The sequence below is a fragment of the Bos indicus x Bos taurus genome, chromosome X (genome assembly GCF_003369695.1).
Source record: "Bos indicus x Bos taurus breed Angus x Brahman F1 hybrid chromosome X, Bos_hybrid_MaternalHap_v2.0, whole genome shotgun sequence".
In the NCBI taxonomy this organism is placed as follows: domain Eukaryota; kingdom Metazoa; phylum Chordata; class Mammalia; order Artiodactyla; family Bovidae; genus Bos; species Bos indicus x Bos taurus.
This window is the reverse complement of record NC_040105.1, coordinates 104,674,847-104,692,075: the sequence shown is the minus strand read 5'-3', so window position 1 is coordinate 104,692,075 and position 17,229 is coordinate 104,674,847. Positions and strand designations below refer to the sequence as shown.

At 35.2% G+C, this 17,229-nt stretch overlaps 1 protein-coding gene across 6 annotated transcripts in view; it reads left to right on the top strand.

The window, feature by feature from the left end:
* The window catches only part of PCDH11X (protocadherin 11 X-linked), a 998,691-nt gene that overhangs the window by 675,734 nt on the left and 305,728 nt on the right, over window positions 1–17,229 (top strand). For all 6 annotated transcript variants that reach the window (XM_027533413.1, XM_027533412.1, XM_027533410.1 and 3 more), the window contains one exon: window positions 14,122–14,320. In XM_027533413.1, the coding sequence (XP_027389214.1) occupies window positions 14,122–14,320 (199 nt within the window). The remainder of the gene's footprint in view (window positions 1–14,121; window positions 14,321–17,229) is intronic.

Here is a 17,229-nt window from a genome sequence, read left to right as displayed (position 1 = left end):
GGATGTGTAACACGTGTACACCCGTGGTGGATTCATATTGATGTATGGCAAAACCAATACAATATTGTAAAGTAATTAGCCTCCAATTAAAATAAATTTATATTAAAAAAAAGAAAAAGAAACTACTCTTGAAATGGTGTAAAACCTTACTGGTATAATGATTTCCATTTCTTGTTAATATAATAGAAGCACATTACATATAGATTTGTTCTTCAGTTTACCCTAATGTGCATCTTGTGTCTATGTCATGAAGGCATAAGTTTCAGTGGGCACAACTATTTTAGAAGTGAGATACACTAGGAGATATTTGAATTAATCTTAAGAGACTAGATTTTTGAAGGAATTAGATACAACTGTATGAACTTCTGATTCTTATAGCTTGTATGGACTTATGTTTCTTGATATATTTATATTATGTGTTTTCATGTGACCAAAATAACGATTAAGTATTCAATAACTGTTTTGATTCATCTAGTTAAAGAATATTCAGTTATGATATAAATTTTAAAATTGTAATGACATCTAAATGTGGGGCATTTTCTCCCTTATATTTTTTCAATTAGCTGAAAATAATATAATTTTTAATAATTTATCCATAGCCAGTGACACTCAAAGTTTAGGGAACAGAAGAGTCATGAAGGGTTCAAGTAAAAAGGCAAATTTCTAGACCATGACACTTGAGATTGATTCTGAATATTTATTTGATCTTGTCAATCACTACCACCACTACTACTGCCACTATTCTTAGATCAAGTATAGAGAATTATTGGTTTAAATTACACAAATTTAATTCTACTATGGGGGGGGGGACTCAGTTTGAGTTTATTCATATAATGATTTTTAAATGCATTCTTTTCTTCAAAGATTAAAGCAGATGTGTCATGTACTTGTAATAGGCCACAAGCAGGCAGTTTTAGTTACCATAAAATTCAAGTTATGAATAAGCCAGAATGTGTTCCCCATACCTCAATATGTGAAAATTTATTGCATCAATTGGATTTTCAAAGCCTGAATTTTATATTTGCATATTTTTCTTCTGAAATGTATCACAGGAAATGAGAATATAAGTTCTTGTTTGGAGATCCGAAGAATGAATTTCACAAACATTCAAACACTTATGGTAGCAAGCAAATGGGGTTTATTTATTTATTTTTTTTTTGGCTTTGCTTTTTTTTAATTTATTTATTTTTAATTTTATTTTTTAACTTTACAATATTGTTTGGTTTTGCCATATATCAACATGAATCTGCCACAGGTATGCACGTGTTCCCCATCCTGAACCCTCCTCCCTCCTCCCTCCCCGTACCATCCCTCTGGGTCATCCCAGTGCCCCAGCCCCAAGCATCCAGTATCGTGCATCGAACCTGGACTGGCGACTTGTTTCATATATGATATTATACATGTTTCAATGCAATTCTCCTAAATCATTCCACCCTCTCCTTCTCCCAGAGTCCAAAAGACTGTTCTATACATCAGTGTCTCTTTTGCTGTCTCGTACACAGGGTTATTGTTACCATCTTTCTAAATTCCATATATATGCGTTAGTATACTGTATTGGTGTTTTTCTTTCTGGCTTACTTCACTCTGTCTAATAGGCTCCAGTTTCATCCACCTCATTAGAACTGATTCAAATGCATTCTTTTTAATGGCTGAATAATACTCCATTGTGTATATGTACCACAGCTTTCTTATCCATTCATCTGCTTATGGACATCTAGGTTGCTTCCATGTCCTTGCTATTATAAACAGTGCTGCGATGAACATTGGGGTACACATGTCTCTCTCAATTCTGATTTCCTCGGTGTATATGCCCAGCAGTGGGATTGCCGGATCATAAGGCAGTTCTATTTCCAGTTTTTTAAGGAATCTCCTCACTGTTCTCCATAGTGGCTGTACTAGTTTGCATTCCCACCAACCGTGTAAGAGGGTTCCCTTTTCTCCACACCCTCTCCAGCATTTACTGCTTGAAGACTTTTGGATTGCAGCCATTCGAACTGGCGTGAAATGGTACCTTATAGTGGTTTTGATTTTCATTTCTCTGATAATGAGTGATGTTGAGCATCTTTTCATGTGTTTCTTAGCCATCTGTATGTATTCTTTGGAAAAATGTCTATTTAGTTCTTTAGCCCATTTTTTGATTGGGTCTGGAATTGAGCTGTAGGAGTTGCCTGTATATTTCTGAGATTAGTCGTATGTCAGTTGCTTCATTTGTTACTATTTTCTCCCATTCTGAAGGCTGTCTTTTCACCTTGCTTATAGTTTCCTTTGTTGTGCAGAAGCTTTTAAGTTTAATTAGAGGAAAGAAAAGTACAAAGCTCTCAGCATAGATACTGAGAGGAGGTAGTGCTGCTGCTGCTGCTAAGCCGCTTCAGTTGTGTCCGACTCTGTGCGACCCCAGAGAGGGCAGCCCACCAGGTTCCTCCATCCCTGGGATTCTCCAGGCAAGAACACTGGAGTGGGTTGCCATTTCCTTCTTCAATGCATGAAAGTGAAAATTGAAAGTGAAGTCGCTCAATCGTGTCTGACTCTTAGAGACCCCATGGACTGCAGCCTACCAGGCTCCTCCATCCATGGGATTTTCCAGGCAAGAGTACTGGAGTGGGGTGTCATTGTCTTCTCCAAGAGTGGGTAGAGTGTTCCCCAAATGGTGGGACTTACAGCAGTTTATATCTTTACTAGTATCGATCTGTAAATTTTTGGTTGGATCCTGTCCTTAAGTATTTTTAACCAATCAGTCTAAAGGTCACAATGTTTAACTTAACATTTTATGGCTTCTCTTGATCCTCGGATTAAGTCCCCATAATTTTTCACATCCCCTGGTCATTTTAAAATGGACCAAATGTGTGGGTTAAAGATTAATGTTCACCAGTTGTTTTTCCCTCAGGCATATGAAAAAGAAACTAATTACTGCCCTTTCCTGGATTTGAACACTGATAATTTATCAGACAAAGGACACATTCCAGGAATTCGGGACAAAGTGTATAGTTTTAGGTTAATGGGGTGAGATCTTTATTGAAAACAATACTGAAGTCTCAGAGTCTTACACTGACTTCCTAACAATTTCTTCCTCAACACACTGTACATTTTCTTCACTCTTTCTATTGTATAAATTTTAAAAATCCAGTAAACTCAATTGTTTTAAAAATACATGTACCAAATTCTAGATTTCTGAATATTATTACCAATCAATTTATTTGTAAGTCATATATTATCCATTTCCCCTACTTCAAACAAACCCTGAGATTTACTGCCTCAGATTTCCATAACACAGGACATTTATCTTAATCTTTCTCTTTTGTCCAAAGATTGTTTATCCCTTTTGTCCCAGAGAACATTCACTTTGTCTAGATATTTAATTCTAACATTTTAACAATAAGAAAGGCATTAACTAACACTTTAGAGTATCAATGAGAAGTTCTTTTTTTCTTCTACTTTCAGAAATGTCTATTAGGTGTGCAAAATTCATGTTATCTTTCTTATTTGATAATTGATTTAACTTGTTTGAAGAATAATTCTCTGGGAAATTTAACATTTTGTAGGCTTATTTGAGAATAATAGAAAGTTCAATGATTCATCATCTGGATATGAGTTTTTTCAAGTATAAAAACTGTATCTGAGCAACTTCACCATGAAGTGTGGACTTCTATAAAGATTTGATGATCAGAAACTATATTTTATTAATGTTTCTGTCCCTTGTACTTAGCACAGTATCTATTACATTGTTGACATTTAACAAATGCTTTTGGAATTTAATTAAATGGGATGTTTACAATGATACTTCATATCACTATGTATACACAGTGATTCAGATCTTATTTATCCATATTTAATGGCAACCCACTCCAGTACTCTTGCCTGGAAAATCCCATGGATGGAGGAGCCTGGTAGGCTGCAGTTCATGGGGTCTCTAAGAGTTGGACACGACTGAGCGACTTCATTTTCACTTTTCACTTTCATGCATTGGAGAAGGAAATGGCAACCCACTTCTGTGTTCTTGCCTAGAGAATCCCAGGGACAGGGGAGCCTTGTGGGCTGCCGTCTATGAGGTCGCACAGAGTCGGACATGAGTGAAGTGAATTAGCAGCAGCAGCAGCAGCAGCAAAGTGTGTATGAAAATAAACTATTTTCCAAAGGGCTATCAAAATGAATTATCAGTAACCATCTTGTAATTATAATATTTTTTTTTTTGCTGTTAAAATTAAACCACTGGGGAAAAAAAAGTTAGATGTGATTTCTTCATAAAATCATGGCATCACAAAATTTTTAAAAAGAGATTTAAAAAAAAAAGTTTCTAAATATAGCTTTGTCTATATGGACCTTTGTCAGTAAAGTGATGTCTCTGCTTTTTAATAAGCTATCTAGATTTGTCAGAGTTTTTCTTCCAAGGAGCAAGTGTCTTTTAATTTCATGGCTAAGTCACCATCCACATTGATTTCGGAGCCCAAGAAAATTAAATCTGTCACTGTTTCCACTTTTTCCTCATCTATTTTTCATGAAGTGATGGGACCAGATGCCATGATCTTTGATTTTTAATGCTGAGGTGTAAGCCAGCTTTTTCACTCTTCTCTTTCACTCTTATCAAGAGGCTCTTTTAGTTCTTCTTTGCTTTCTGCCATTCAAGTTGTATCATCTGCATATCTGAGGTTATTGATATTTCTCCTGGCAATTTTGATTCCAGCTTGTGCTTCATCCAGCCTGGCATTTCGAATGATGCTCTCTGCATGTAAGTTAAATAAGCAAGGTGACAATATACAGCCAGATATACTCCTTTCCCAATTTTTTTTTTCTTTCCCAATTTTGAACCAGTCCGTTGTTCCGTGTCTGATTCTCCAGCTCTTGCTTCCTGACCTGCATACACGTTTCTAGGAGAGAGGTAAGGTGGTCTTGTGTTCCCATCTCATTCAGTCATTGAACTCTGCATTAGTAAGCATGTCTAAGGATTTAGTTATCTTTCTTTTCCAGGTACAGGAGGGAGATGCCCTTACAAATGGATGTTTTCCCTACAAATGTAAATATTTCCTATAAAAGGGTAACTGCTACTTGGTTTTCAGAGTTTTTCCCATATCTGCTGTTTCTTAGAAAATGATCAGCTGAAAATAATTAATTTGCCAAGGAGAAAAAATCTGCTTCTCTATAGATACCAAACTAAGTTGGAGAATTTAGCATGGAATAGGAATATTAGCACATGATGATTAGCTATATTTAGAACACTGGAAGGTTTGTCATGTACATGAATCACACTTATTCTATATATGTACAGAAGATGGGTATAGTAATAATTGATGGGAATTTCTCCTTTTGTCAATATTTTTATTTCCAGCAGCTACCAAGAATTCTATTACATTCTGAGCTGAGGAATCAAATAATAAAATACGTTAAAGTTAAATATGAAAACTGAGTAAAGTAAATATGATTCTGAGCAGTAACTTAGTGTTAAATGTTTTAGCACATGCTTTTTGTTTTCTTTCTTACTTCCTGGCATAACTGGTTTTTGAATAGCTTGAGGTAACCAGAATGCAGCTTTTGGATAATGAATGTCCTATAATGATTTATATATTTAAGTGTAAGTTGCTAAATCTACATGAGGTTAGCACCAAAAATAAATTAGAGATATTGCATCTATTTTTAAAAATCGATACTTGGGTTTTGTCTGTGACACCATTGCAGTGATCATATTTCAACTTTCATACCTGGTCTTAATTTTTATACACATGACAGTTTCAAATCATATTAGGTTTCAGTTGTGTTCCATTGGTATTTTCATTGTTAGTCACACAATTGTAGCTTCTGAAACATTTGTAAATTTAAACTCACAAAACTCCACCAATTGCCAATTTAACAGTTTTTCATGGTACCTATGTACAAATGGATTATTTCCATTTTGATTGAGTTGAAATGAATCATGACTCAAGGGCAGATGCCCTCATGAAATTCCATGTAGTCTTCTAACCATCAAATGAAAGTCTGACCCATTTGCCAAAAAATTAAATAAGTAAAATAAATTTTAAAAAAAGCAAACGTCATAAAAAATTCATGACAAAATGGAGCTAAGAGAAGATCTGATTCTGGAGAAGATCATGAACTTTCTTCATATGCTGGTAATAAGTTATGGTATTGAAAAACTAAAAGTTTTGTAAGGTAATAATTTCAGGAAAACAATATGAAAGGGAAGATGAGAAATGAGACAGGTCTTTCAAATTTTAGGAAATGGAACAGTGTAAATATAATCAGAGGAACTGATCTATCCTGCAAGACAACTTTTGTTGGAAAAGTAGGAGGTTTATGACTACAAGTATAGTGTCAAATAGTAAGTGTCTACTAGAAATTATGTCTTCTGGGGTTTTTCACACTGAGAATTATGAGCTACAAGTGGGATATGTGTTCTGACCATGTAATGTTGGTGAAAATTCCAAGTTGAATTTCTAACTAAGACATTTTCACATTTAAATTTATAATATATTGAGTAATTATAAATTCTTTTGCAAAGAGACAGGACCCATGGGAAAATGCAGACAACCTCTGACATCCAGATTTAAGCTGTTGAATATTATAGAATATGGGAACTCAGAAGCTTGAAATATGTTAAATAGTTTGATACCAAGAATATTTTATAAGTGAATCAAATCACCCCTACATATGGTAATCCTTAAAAAATAATAACCCTATCTATGATTAGGTTCTGGTGATGGCAGTGAATCTAAGGTAGAGTGGGTCATGGTATATTACAATTGGAGTCAGGGGAAATGCAAGGTTGTATGATTAGTTTGAAAACTTTGACAGGCAATTATGATAAGCCCTCTAGAACAGGATACTCAAGTGTTCAATAATGAGAGTCACAAGGTGGCCTATCTGTATGCAGTCTCTCTGCTGCCAGATTAACTTTCCTAAAATGCCATTTACATCATGTTATGAAGATGTAACAATGTTCACCTGATGTTTGATATGAAATTATGCCTTCATGAAGTATAATCGACATAAGAATGTTGGGAATTTGATAGTTTGCCTGTAAATGATTCATCTAGGTGACACCAAGTATTATTTCATACATTCTGGAATTTTGATTGATTAAAGCTAAAAGCAAGGCATGTAGATTATAGATTAGATGGAGAGGCACTTTGGATTTTTTTCTTACTGGCAGAAAAATAATTAGCCTTTCATTACAGACATTTATTCATGAATAATACAATATTTATTTCCATCCCATAAAGTCATGATTGCAGTCAAAAGATTGTTTTAATTTGAGTGACACAGCTTCCTAGAAGGGTGGCAGAGAGACAAATTATGACATGGTCATTAATGTAATAGCTCTGTTATATTGCATAGCAATCTTTGTCAACACTTGACAAAGGGGGATTATTTATTCTTTTCTTTGACAGACCTAAGGGATGATTTTCCGGAAATAGTATTTCTAAATATATTGAATAAGAAAAAAAAATGCCTCTGTATTTTAAACACATCTATCTATATTACAAATCTAAGCAGAAAAGTGCCATCAGAGATTAAGGATTCATCCATTAAAAAGTAAAGGGCAAATGAGCTAAACCCAGTTGCCACAATTTACTACAAAGGGTTCATAAATTTGTGTGTGTTAGTCGCTCAGTCGTGTCCGACTCTTTGTGCCCCACGAACTGTAGCCTGCCAGGCTTCTCTGTCCATGGAATTCTCCAAGCAAGAATACTGGAGTGGATTGCTATTCCCTTCCCAGAGGATCTTCCTGACCTAGGGATCGAACCTTGGTCTGCTGCATCACAGGTAGATTCTTTACCATTTGAGCTACAGGAAAGTTCTAAATTCATATAATTATTTTATGTTCAGTTCTATCTAGAAGTGTCACAAATTGCAAAATGCAAGCTTAAGTAGAAATCATTAAAGTAACCCTAGAAAAAAAGTAGGTAACTGTTCTTTTCCCATTAAAAGCTAAATTTTCAGAAGCTTTTTGAAAACAATTCTTTAAAAGTTAAATTCAACCATTTCACTTAAGGAAATATTTCATGAAAATTTAATACAAAGATGGACAACTTAATCACACATGTGCCAATAAAGAGCCTCTTGTGAATTCACTAAATAAAGAAATAAAACATCACATTTAATCAAAGCTTTATGAATGCTTTATACAGATTATAGAAATAAGTAAAAAAAATCTTTTAGACTGTAAACTTTGTAACTGTGAACTGAGAGAAAAATAATCAAATCTTCAATATGCTATTGAACTTCAGACTATTTTTAAAATAACATGGCATCATTATTGACCAAAACAACGTATATTGGTCTCCACTTGAGGCATTCCAATACTGGTTAAAATTAATATAGACAAGGGAGTTTATTTACATGATTGTTTGAAATATCAAAGGTGTATATGTAATAGTGTCACATATAAAAACTTCATTTCAGGATGCTACTGTTTGCATTTTATGAGCATTCAGGAAGGGGCAAAAAACAGTTGGATTCACTAAAGGGAGTCCGTACCAACCCATTTAGTCCCCTATATTTACCCTTCCAGTCCTCATATGTTCAGTTGTGTCTGACTCATTGCTATCTTATGGACTGTAGCCTTAGAGGGATTCAATTTATGAGCATCAAGAGCACTAGAGATCAGTATCTGACATGGGTAATTACAGATTCACTCTAGAGCATTCCTTTGCAAGGGATTTTAGTTAAGTTACTAGTTACAGGTGTCATAGAATGAGATATCTTTTTGACTTAAATTGTCTTTTTTTCTGTGAAGATAAGCAAGAGAAAACAAAATTATATTTCTCTTACATCAGGAAGTAATATATAAACTCTACTTTTATCATTTGATAGAAATTTGCCTTCTATTCACTGGCAATTTTGACTAAAAGATGGTGCATAATCTGAGAACTGTGAATTAAGTTTTATTTGGGTCAAATGAGTACTGAAGCCCAGGAGACAGCACCTCAAAGCTCTGAGAGACTGCTCCAAAGAGGTAGTGGGAGAAGGTCAATATATAATATTTTGGTGAAGGGGGAGTTCAGTGAAATCAAGCACTTATTTTACAAAACCTTTTCTGCAGTCACCAGGAGCTGATGTCATCATGAAGGAATTTACTGATGTTTTTAGATCTGAAGAGATACAAGAATTGGGGAAAAAAAAGCATCTACTTCTGCATCACTGACTACACTAAAGCCCTTGGCTATGTTGGATTTGGAGTTCAGTCGCTCAGTCATGTCTGACTCTTTGAGACCCCATGGACTGCAGCACCCCAGGCTTCCCTGTCCATCACCAACTCCTGGAGCATACTCAGACTCATGTCCATTGAGCCAGTGATGCCATCCAACAATCTTATCCTCTGTTGTCCCCTTCTCCTCCTGTCTTCAATCTTTCCCATCATCAAGGTCTTTTCTAGTGAGTCAGTTATTCACATCAAGTGGCCAAAATATTGGAGTTTCAGCTTCAGTATCAGACCTTCCAATTAATATCATGACTGATTTCCTTTAGGATTGATTGGATCTCCTTGCATGCCAAGGAACTCTCAAGAGTCTTCTCCAACACCACAGTTCAAAAAGTGTCAATTTTTCAATGCTCAGCTTTATTTATAATCTAACCCTCACATCCATACACGACTACTGGAAAAACCATAGCTTTGACTAGATGGACTGTTGTTGGCAAAGTAATGTCTTTGCTTTTTAATATGCTGTCTAGGTTTGTCATAGCTTTTCTTCCAAGGAGCAAGCATCTTTTAATTTCATGGCTGCAGTCACCATCTGCAGTGATTTTGGAGCCCCCCAAAATAGTCTGTCACTGTTTCCATTGTTTCCACATCTAATTGCCATGAAGTGATGGGACTAGATGCCATGAACTTCATTTGTTGAATGTTGAGATTTAAGCCAGCTTTTTAATTCTCCTCTTTCACATTCATCAAGAGGATCTTTAGTTCCTCTTCACTTTCTGCCATAAGAGTGGTATCATCTGTATATCTGAGGTTGTTGATATTTCTCCCAGCAATCTTGATTCCAGCTAGTGCTTCATCCAGTCTGGCATTTCACATGATGTCCTCTGCATACAAGTTAAACAAGCAGGGTGACAATATACAGCCTTGATGTACTCCTTTCCTGATTTGGAATCAGTCTGTTATTCCATGTCCAGTTCTAACTGTTGCTTCTTGATATGCATATGTTGCTTCTTGACCTCACAATGTGGATCACAACAAACTGGAAAATTCTTACAGTGATGGGAAAACCAGACCACCTTACCTGCCTGCTGTGAAACCTGTATGCAGGTCAAGAAGCAACACCTAGAACCAGACATGGAACAACCTACTGGTTCAAAATTTGGAAAGGAGTACGTCAAGGCTATATATTGTGACTCTGCTTATTTAACTTGTATGCCGAGTATATCATGGGAACTGGTGGGCTTGACAAAGCACAAGCTGGAATCAAGATTGCTGGGAGAAATATCAATAACCTCAGATATGCAGATGGCACCATCCTTAGGGTAGAAATTGAAGAGGAACTAAAGATCCTCTTGGTGAAGGTGAAAGAGGAGAATGAAAAGCTGGCTTAAATCTCAACATTCAACAAATGAAGATCGTGGCATCTGGTCCCTTCACTTCATGGCAAATAGATGTGGAAACAATGGAAACGGTGACAGGCTTTATTTTCTTGGGCTCCAAAATTACTGCAGATGATGACTGCAAACATGAAGTTAGAAGGCACTTGCTCCTTGAAAGGGAAGCTATGACAAACCTAGACAGCATGATAAAAAGCAGACACATTACATTATTGACAAAGGTCCATCTAGTCAAACTATGGTTTTTCCAGAAGTCATGTATGGATGTGAGAGTTGGACCATTATGAAGGCTGAGCAGTGAAGAATTGATGCTTTTGCACTGTGGTGCTGGAGGAGACTCCTGAGAGTCCCTTGGACTGTAAAGAGATCAAATCAGTCAATTCTAAAGGAAATTAGTTGTGAATATTCATTGGAAGGACTGATGCTGAGATGAAGCTCCAATGCTTTGGCCATCTGATGTGAAGAGCTAACTCATTAGAAAAGACCCTGGTACTGGGAAAGATTGAAGGCAGAGGAGACAGGGATGACAGTGGATGAGATGGTTGGATGGCATCACCAACTCAATGGACATGAGTTTGAGCAAGCTTCAGGGCATGTTGAAGGACAGGGAACCCTGGCATGCTACAGTCCATGGGATGGTAAAGAGTCAGACATGACTGAGTGACTCAACAACAGCAACAAGGATTGGGATCATAAAATCAATTCCTGAAAATATCTAACTACCTAAAGACCTCTTCCACCAGATTTCCTGGAGCACAGAGTGCCTCACTCTACACCCAGGGGGTATTGAAGGTCCACAGCTGAAGCAGCACAGGTTCAATCTCCGCAGAGGCAGATGTCAAATGCCTTTGTGGTGGTTGTTCATTTTTTGACAAATGCTCTTGGCAAGGGCCAATTTGTAGTTGACAGGGAAGTGACAATTTGTAGCTGACACATTTTTAATTATGTTAGGGTATATGACTCCATGGGGTTCCCTGGTAGCTCAGTGGTAAATAATCCACTTACCAATGAAGGAGACTTAAGTTCAATCCCTGGGTTAGGAAGATCTCCTGGAGAAGGAAATGGCAACCCACTCTGTATTATTGCTTGGTAAATTCCATGGACAGATAAACCTGGTGGGCTAGAGTACTGGTTTCACAAGAGTTGAACATGACTTAGTGACTAAACATTATGACTCCATGCTTAACTAATGCATATTAAAGCTCTAGATTCATTTATTTTGTCAGCAGTAATTATTTTCCTTTATAAATTATATTACATAGGTCTAATGCTTTTAAAAGTTAAATGAAAAACTTGAAATATAAGACATACTTGAAATATATGGCCCGGTCTTAATAGAAAATTGAAATATCTCTTAACAGTTATGAATTATGGTGATATATGCATGTTAAGTGATTCAGTTGTGTCCGACTCTTTGAGACCCTATGTACTGTAATCACCACCAAGCTCCTCAGTCCATTGGATTCTCCAGGCAAGAACACTGGAGTGGGTTGCCATGCCTTCTTCCAGGGGATCTTCCTGACCCAGGGATCAAACCCACGTCTCTCTCATCTCCTGCATTGGGACATGGGTTCTTTTCCACTAGCACCACTAGCTGTAAATTAGTCTCATGCTAAACTGGCTTATTTTATATACAGTGACTTTTTAATTTATGTCTTAAGTATTATTTTGACATTAAATTATATACAATAACTAATTGTAGATAAATGTCTACAGTATAAAGTTGCAAGCTTTTTAAAATCCTGTTTTTCCAGGTCTTGCCTTTTAAAAATGGTTTATGAACATAAATGCTTATATTTTACTTGAAGTAACTGAAATATGTTAACAACTATAAATAATTTTTGGAATTAAATGCAATTTAATCTATAACTAAATGAGCTTTTGGCTTGTTAGAGAATAGTCAAATGCAGCTTTGCTGGACTGAAAAAATTACCTCACTGTATCCTCACATGGAAGAAGGGGAGAGGGAGGTATCTAGGGTTGGTTTTATAAGTACACTAATCCCATTAATGAGGGCTTCATCATCATAACCTAATCACTTTGCGAAGATCCCACCTCCAAATGCAATTATGCTGGGAATTAGTTTTTAACGTGTGACTTTTGAAAGGGAACAAGCCTATAGTCTATAGCAATATCAGCATCTGAAGAAATGGTTGAATATCAAGCCTGAACTTGTGAAAGTATATGCATTACTTCATGGGAATTCCTACTACCTGATTACATGTACCCTTTGAGATGCATACATTTCTTAAATAATTAGCTCTAAATTGCATCTTTCATGCTACTAGTAATTAAATGTTTTGGTTAATCTATTGTTACATAACAAATTGCCCCTGATCTTTGGAGCATAAAACAAAAACCAGTTGTACTTGACATTTTTTAGGTCAGGAATTTAGGTGGTACACAGCAGAGATTGCTATCTCTGCTTCACAATGATTGGTATCTCAAACATGTGGCTCAAATATCTGGAGATGGCTGGGATGAATGGTTCAAATGAGGCCATAAACTAAAAAGTCCAGAATGGATTCTTCATATATATATTTGGCACCTGAACTTGAGTGGCTGGAGCTGCTTTGTCTCTCTGGGTATTTTATTTACAACCTTTGTTTCCACATGGGCAGCTTGAACTTCCTCATGGTATGGCAGTCTCCCATTAGTCAGACTTCTTTCAATTCAGCTGATTTTCTTGAATGAGTATTCTGAGAGAGCAAGGCAGAAGCTAGGAAGTTTGGTTACATAGGACTTATCCATATTCATTGTGGTAGAGGACTCCATAAGGATTTGAAAGCTAAGAGGTGAAGTTTATTGTCAGGGCTATCTTTGGAGAGTAACTACTACATATAGCAATGCTGCAAACAAAATCACTGCTACATCTGGTGAAGTTATTACACTACTGGATGTCATGAACCAAATGCTTCATCTTTATATGTTGGCATGTGTATGTTTTTAATATTCTGCTATATTTACCATCAGAGATGCTACCTATAGTTTGCTTTTATAATTATCACCTGTTATTCATACCATGTAATTATTTTTATTTTTAGAGTGTAGAATCAATTTAAATAAATTCCAAATCAAAATATATCCCCTAAGACTCTTTGAAAAGATGGTTTGTAATTTTAATTTGTAAGTCTACATGATTGAATAAATTTTTATTATTATTTACTGTTTCAGCCAGACAGAATCTCACAGAAACAGCAATGAAATTTTGTTATATCCATTCAGGCTTATTGTTCAAAAAATGAAATCTTGTCAAATTATAATTAAATAAATCCATGTTCAAATGACTATCAAAATTTCCAATGTGCTTGAGTTTCTACATGGGTGACAGCCTCTAGCTTTAGAACAAGTTGACTTTTATCCTGTAACTGGATAAGCCCTGTTTAAAAATATAATGAAAGCAATTCTGCTGCCAGGTGAAAAAGGTTTGAACACAGACAGAACTGTCTACAAAAGCCTGAAATTGTTCACAACTCAAGATAATGTTAATGTGACTTCACTAGACAGCTGAAATAATACATTTTCTAAATTGGATGCATTAAGGAATTATTCAGATCATAGCTGAAACCCTGTAATTTTCTGTCTTCCTTTTAGTCCCAGCGGCGTGTCACGTTTCACCTACCAGAAGGCTCTCAAGAAAGCAGCAGTGATGGTGGACTGGGAGACCATGATGCAGGCAGCCTTTCCAGCACATCCCATGCTCTGCCCCTTGGCTATCCTCAGGAGGAGTACTTTGACCATGCTGCAAACAACAACCGCACTGAAGGGGATGGCAACTCTGATCCTGAATCCAGTAAGTTGATAACTCCCGAGTCCTGAAGTTAAAAGGCTTATTGTGTTTGCAAGTAAAACAACTGGAACCATAATAACATCAGCCAATTTAAATGTGTTAGTAACACATTTTTAAAAGGTAGCAATACAAAATTAGGTGGAAGGCATATATGCAGCAGTTTATAATTTTTGAAATATGTGATCATATCTACTTTGAAATTTGCTATGAAATCTAATAGTCATATTGTCTAGGCATAGATAGAATTTTCTATTTACCTATGCGTATATCTGCATGTGTGTGTGTATATATATATAAAACCAGCCACTTTATTTTTATTTATTTGTGTACATAAATAATTTTATAATTCATATAAAGTATTTTCTAAATTTAATTTTTAAATTTTAATAATGATAAGAATCATAAACAATTAATTCTTTTGAGGAAATGAGTGATCCTGACTCCAAGGCAGAAAAACTGGTCTGAGGTTTTCAATAATGTATTGAAACCACATGCCTTATGCCACATTACTGTTTAGAAAGATGTTCAGATTTGGTCTTCAGATTGAAGGCATTAAAGGCTATATTTCACACAGTTCAGAAATGTTGAACTCTTATAAAGGATCATGAAGTTCATTAAATTATCTTAAACATGTATCTTGAAAATCCCTATGTTTTCATAGTTTTGGGAAATACAAAATTTTGTAAGATTATACATATCTCAGGAGATTCTTGTATTTGCAGAATTATAATTTGCCTCAGTATGTTTTATATACATAAAGCTGTATAGGTACAAAAAAAGTATACCATATACGTGATGGAGAAAGAAGAAAAAAGAGACCAAGTAACATATAAGATAAATAAACATTAAATAGAAATTTTGAAAGGTATTTTTTTTTAGACCGGCTCAACAAGCAGGGTTTCCAAAAGCATGATATAGTGAGAGAATGAGAAAGAAGACACAAGAATTCAGTGAAAAGAGAGGATCAGGGGACCAACACCTCTCTAAGGTGAAGGTGCCAAAACTGAATCCAAGCTAGCTTTATTATACTTTCAGCCATTAAGACAAGAATATGCGGGGAGTTAAGCTATAACTCATGTGGCCTTCAGGACCAAAGAACAAAGTGATCATTAACCACTGAGCAACTAAAAAAAAGTAATCAATAACAAATCAGTAACTCAGACTAATATTCTTATCTATAGATTTCCACCAGATACGTAAAACATGTGACTCTGAGACTCTAATTGAAAAACAGTCTGGTGTCAGTTTTCCAACCCCAGGATCATATTTTGTTTTCAAGACTATGAACTGTTCCTTCTGGACTTGTTCCAAGCGTCTCATGCCTTATAGTATCCAGTTTATCCATAATTATAAATCTCTTTTGTGGCCTTTGCTGGGGCCTGCTTTTCTTTTATTCTTCCTGTCTCCTACAATTTTGAACATTATGGATTGTATGGATATATAATCTAAGTAAACCTCTAGTTTTGAGAACAAAATGGTCTCCCCATCATTGTGTTTTAATCCATATTTTCTAAACTAAAAAAAAAAAAAGGAAATTATTGGTTAAACATCAGGATATAATCTAAGACTAAACATACATACTAGGAACCAGTGACAGCATATCAGACTTTTTTGCACTACAAAAATAGACTGTAGCCCACCAGACTCCTCCATCCATGGAATTTTCTAGGAAAGAATACGTAAGTGGGTTGCCATTTCCTTCTCAAGGGGATCTTCCAGACCCAGGGATTAAATCCCAGTCTCCTGCATTGCAGGCATACTCTTTACTGTATGAGCCACCAGGGAAGCTCCAACAAAAGTAGACACTGACTATTAAAGATGTTTTTAATATGAACATTTTAGAGACTTTTTAGACACAAAATTCAGAAAGTACTAAACATCTATCTCTATATTCAATTTTATGCTTAAAACAATTTATCAGCATTCAAAGGATGAAAACTTCTTCTGTAATATACAATGCCAATCTACCTTTCATTTATTTATGTGTAACATGACATAATGACTTCTGGAGGAAATACATGGCTGTGACTGTATCTTCTGCTATAATGAACTCAGAGTCAATTTCTAATAAGAATATAATCATATGTAACAAATATGCATTAAGCAAAGGCTGTTCTTTATTACTTCATAGACTACTGCTTTAACTGTAAACCTACCACTACCTTGTAACAGAAGTATATAGATGAAATAAGCATCATTTTTATAAAATAGAACTGACTCTTTTGCATATTACATGCATTACTAAACACTTTTCTTAGAAGATTGTATACCAATCATTAAAGAGTAAACTCAGAGGAAGCATCCACAATGTGGACCTAACTCTGAAAAACATTTTCAAGCTGAATAAGACTAAGATTTTATATTATTGATAGTTAAAGGAGCATACCACATTGGTATGGGTTAGAATTTTTTATAAGACATTTAAAATTAAGCACAGCTGTATTTATCTCAATTATACATATTAATAGGCAGTTGTTTAAAAACATTTCAATGAAGAGTTATTTGCAGGGATTGATTTTATTAGTAGAGTACAAGTATATACCTGAAACTGATATAATACTGTAAATCAACCATACTTTAAAAAAAAAAAAAGAGTGTAAGTGTTAGTAAAAATCTATGAACTGACATACTTGAGAGCTTTATTTTTAAAGCTTGTTATTACCAGGGATTAAACATTTCTCTTCTTTGATCATATTGACACTATAATAATTTTGACTACTAAATATTTTGTTCACATTTACTGTACAGGATTAAGCAATGGAAAATTTAAGTCAGTGAAGTAATTTATTATGCTTTATTTTAAAATTGAAATGGCTATATGCAATAATAATGATACTGCAAATAATATATTTTTGCTACCTATTATTTTAATAAGCTATGTAATGGGTATAGATAATTAAAAATAAACTCAT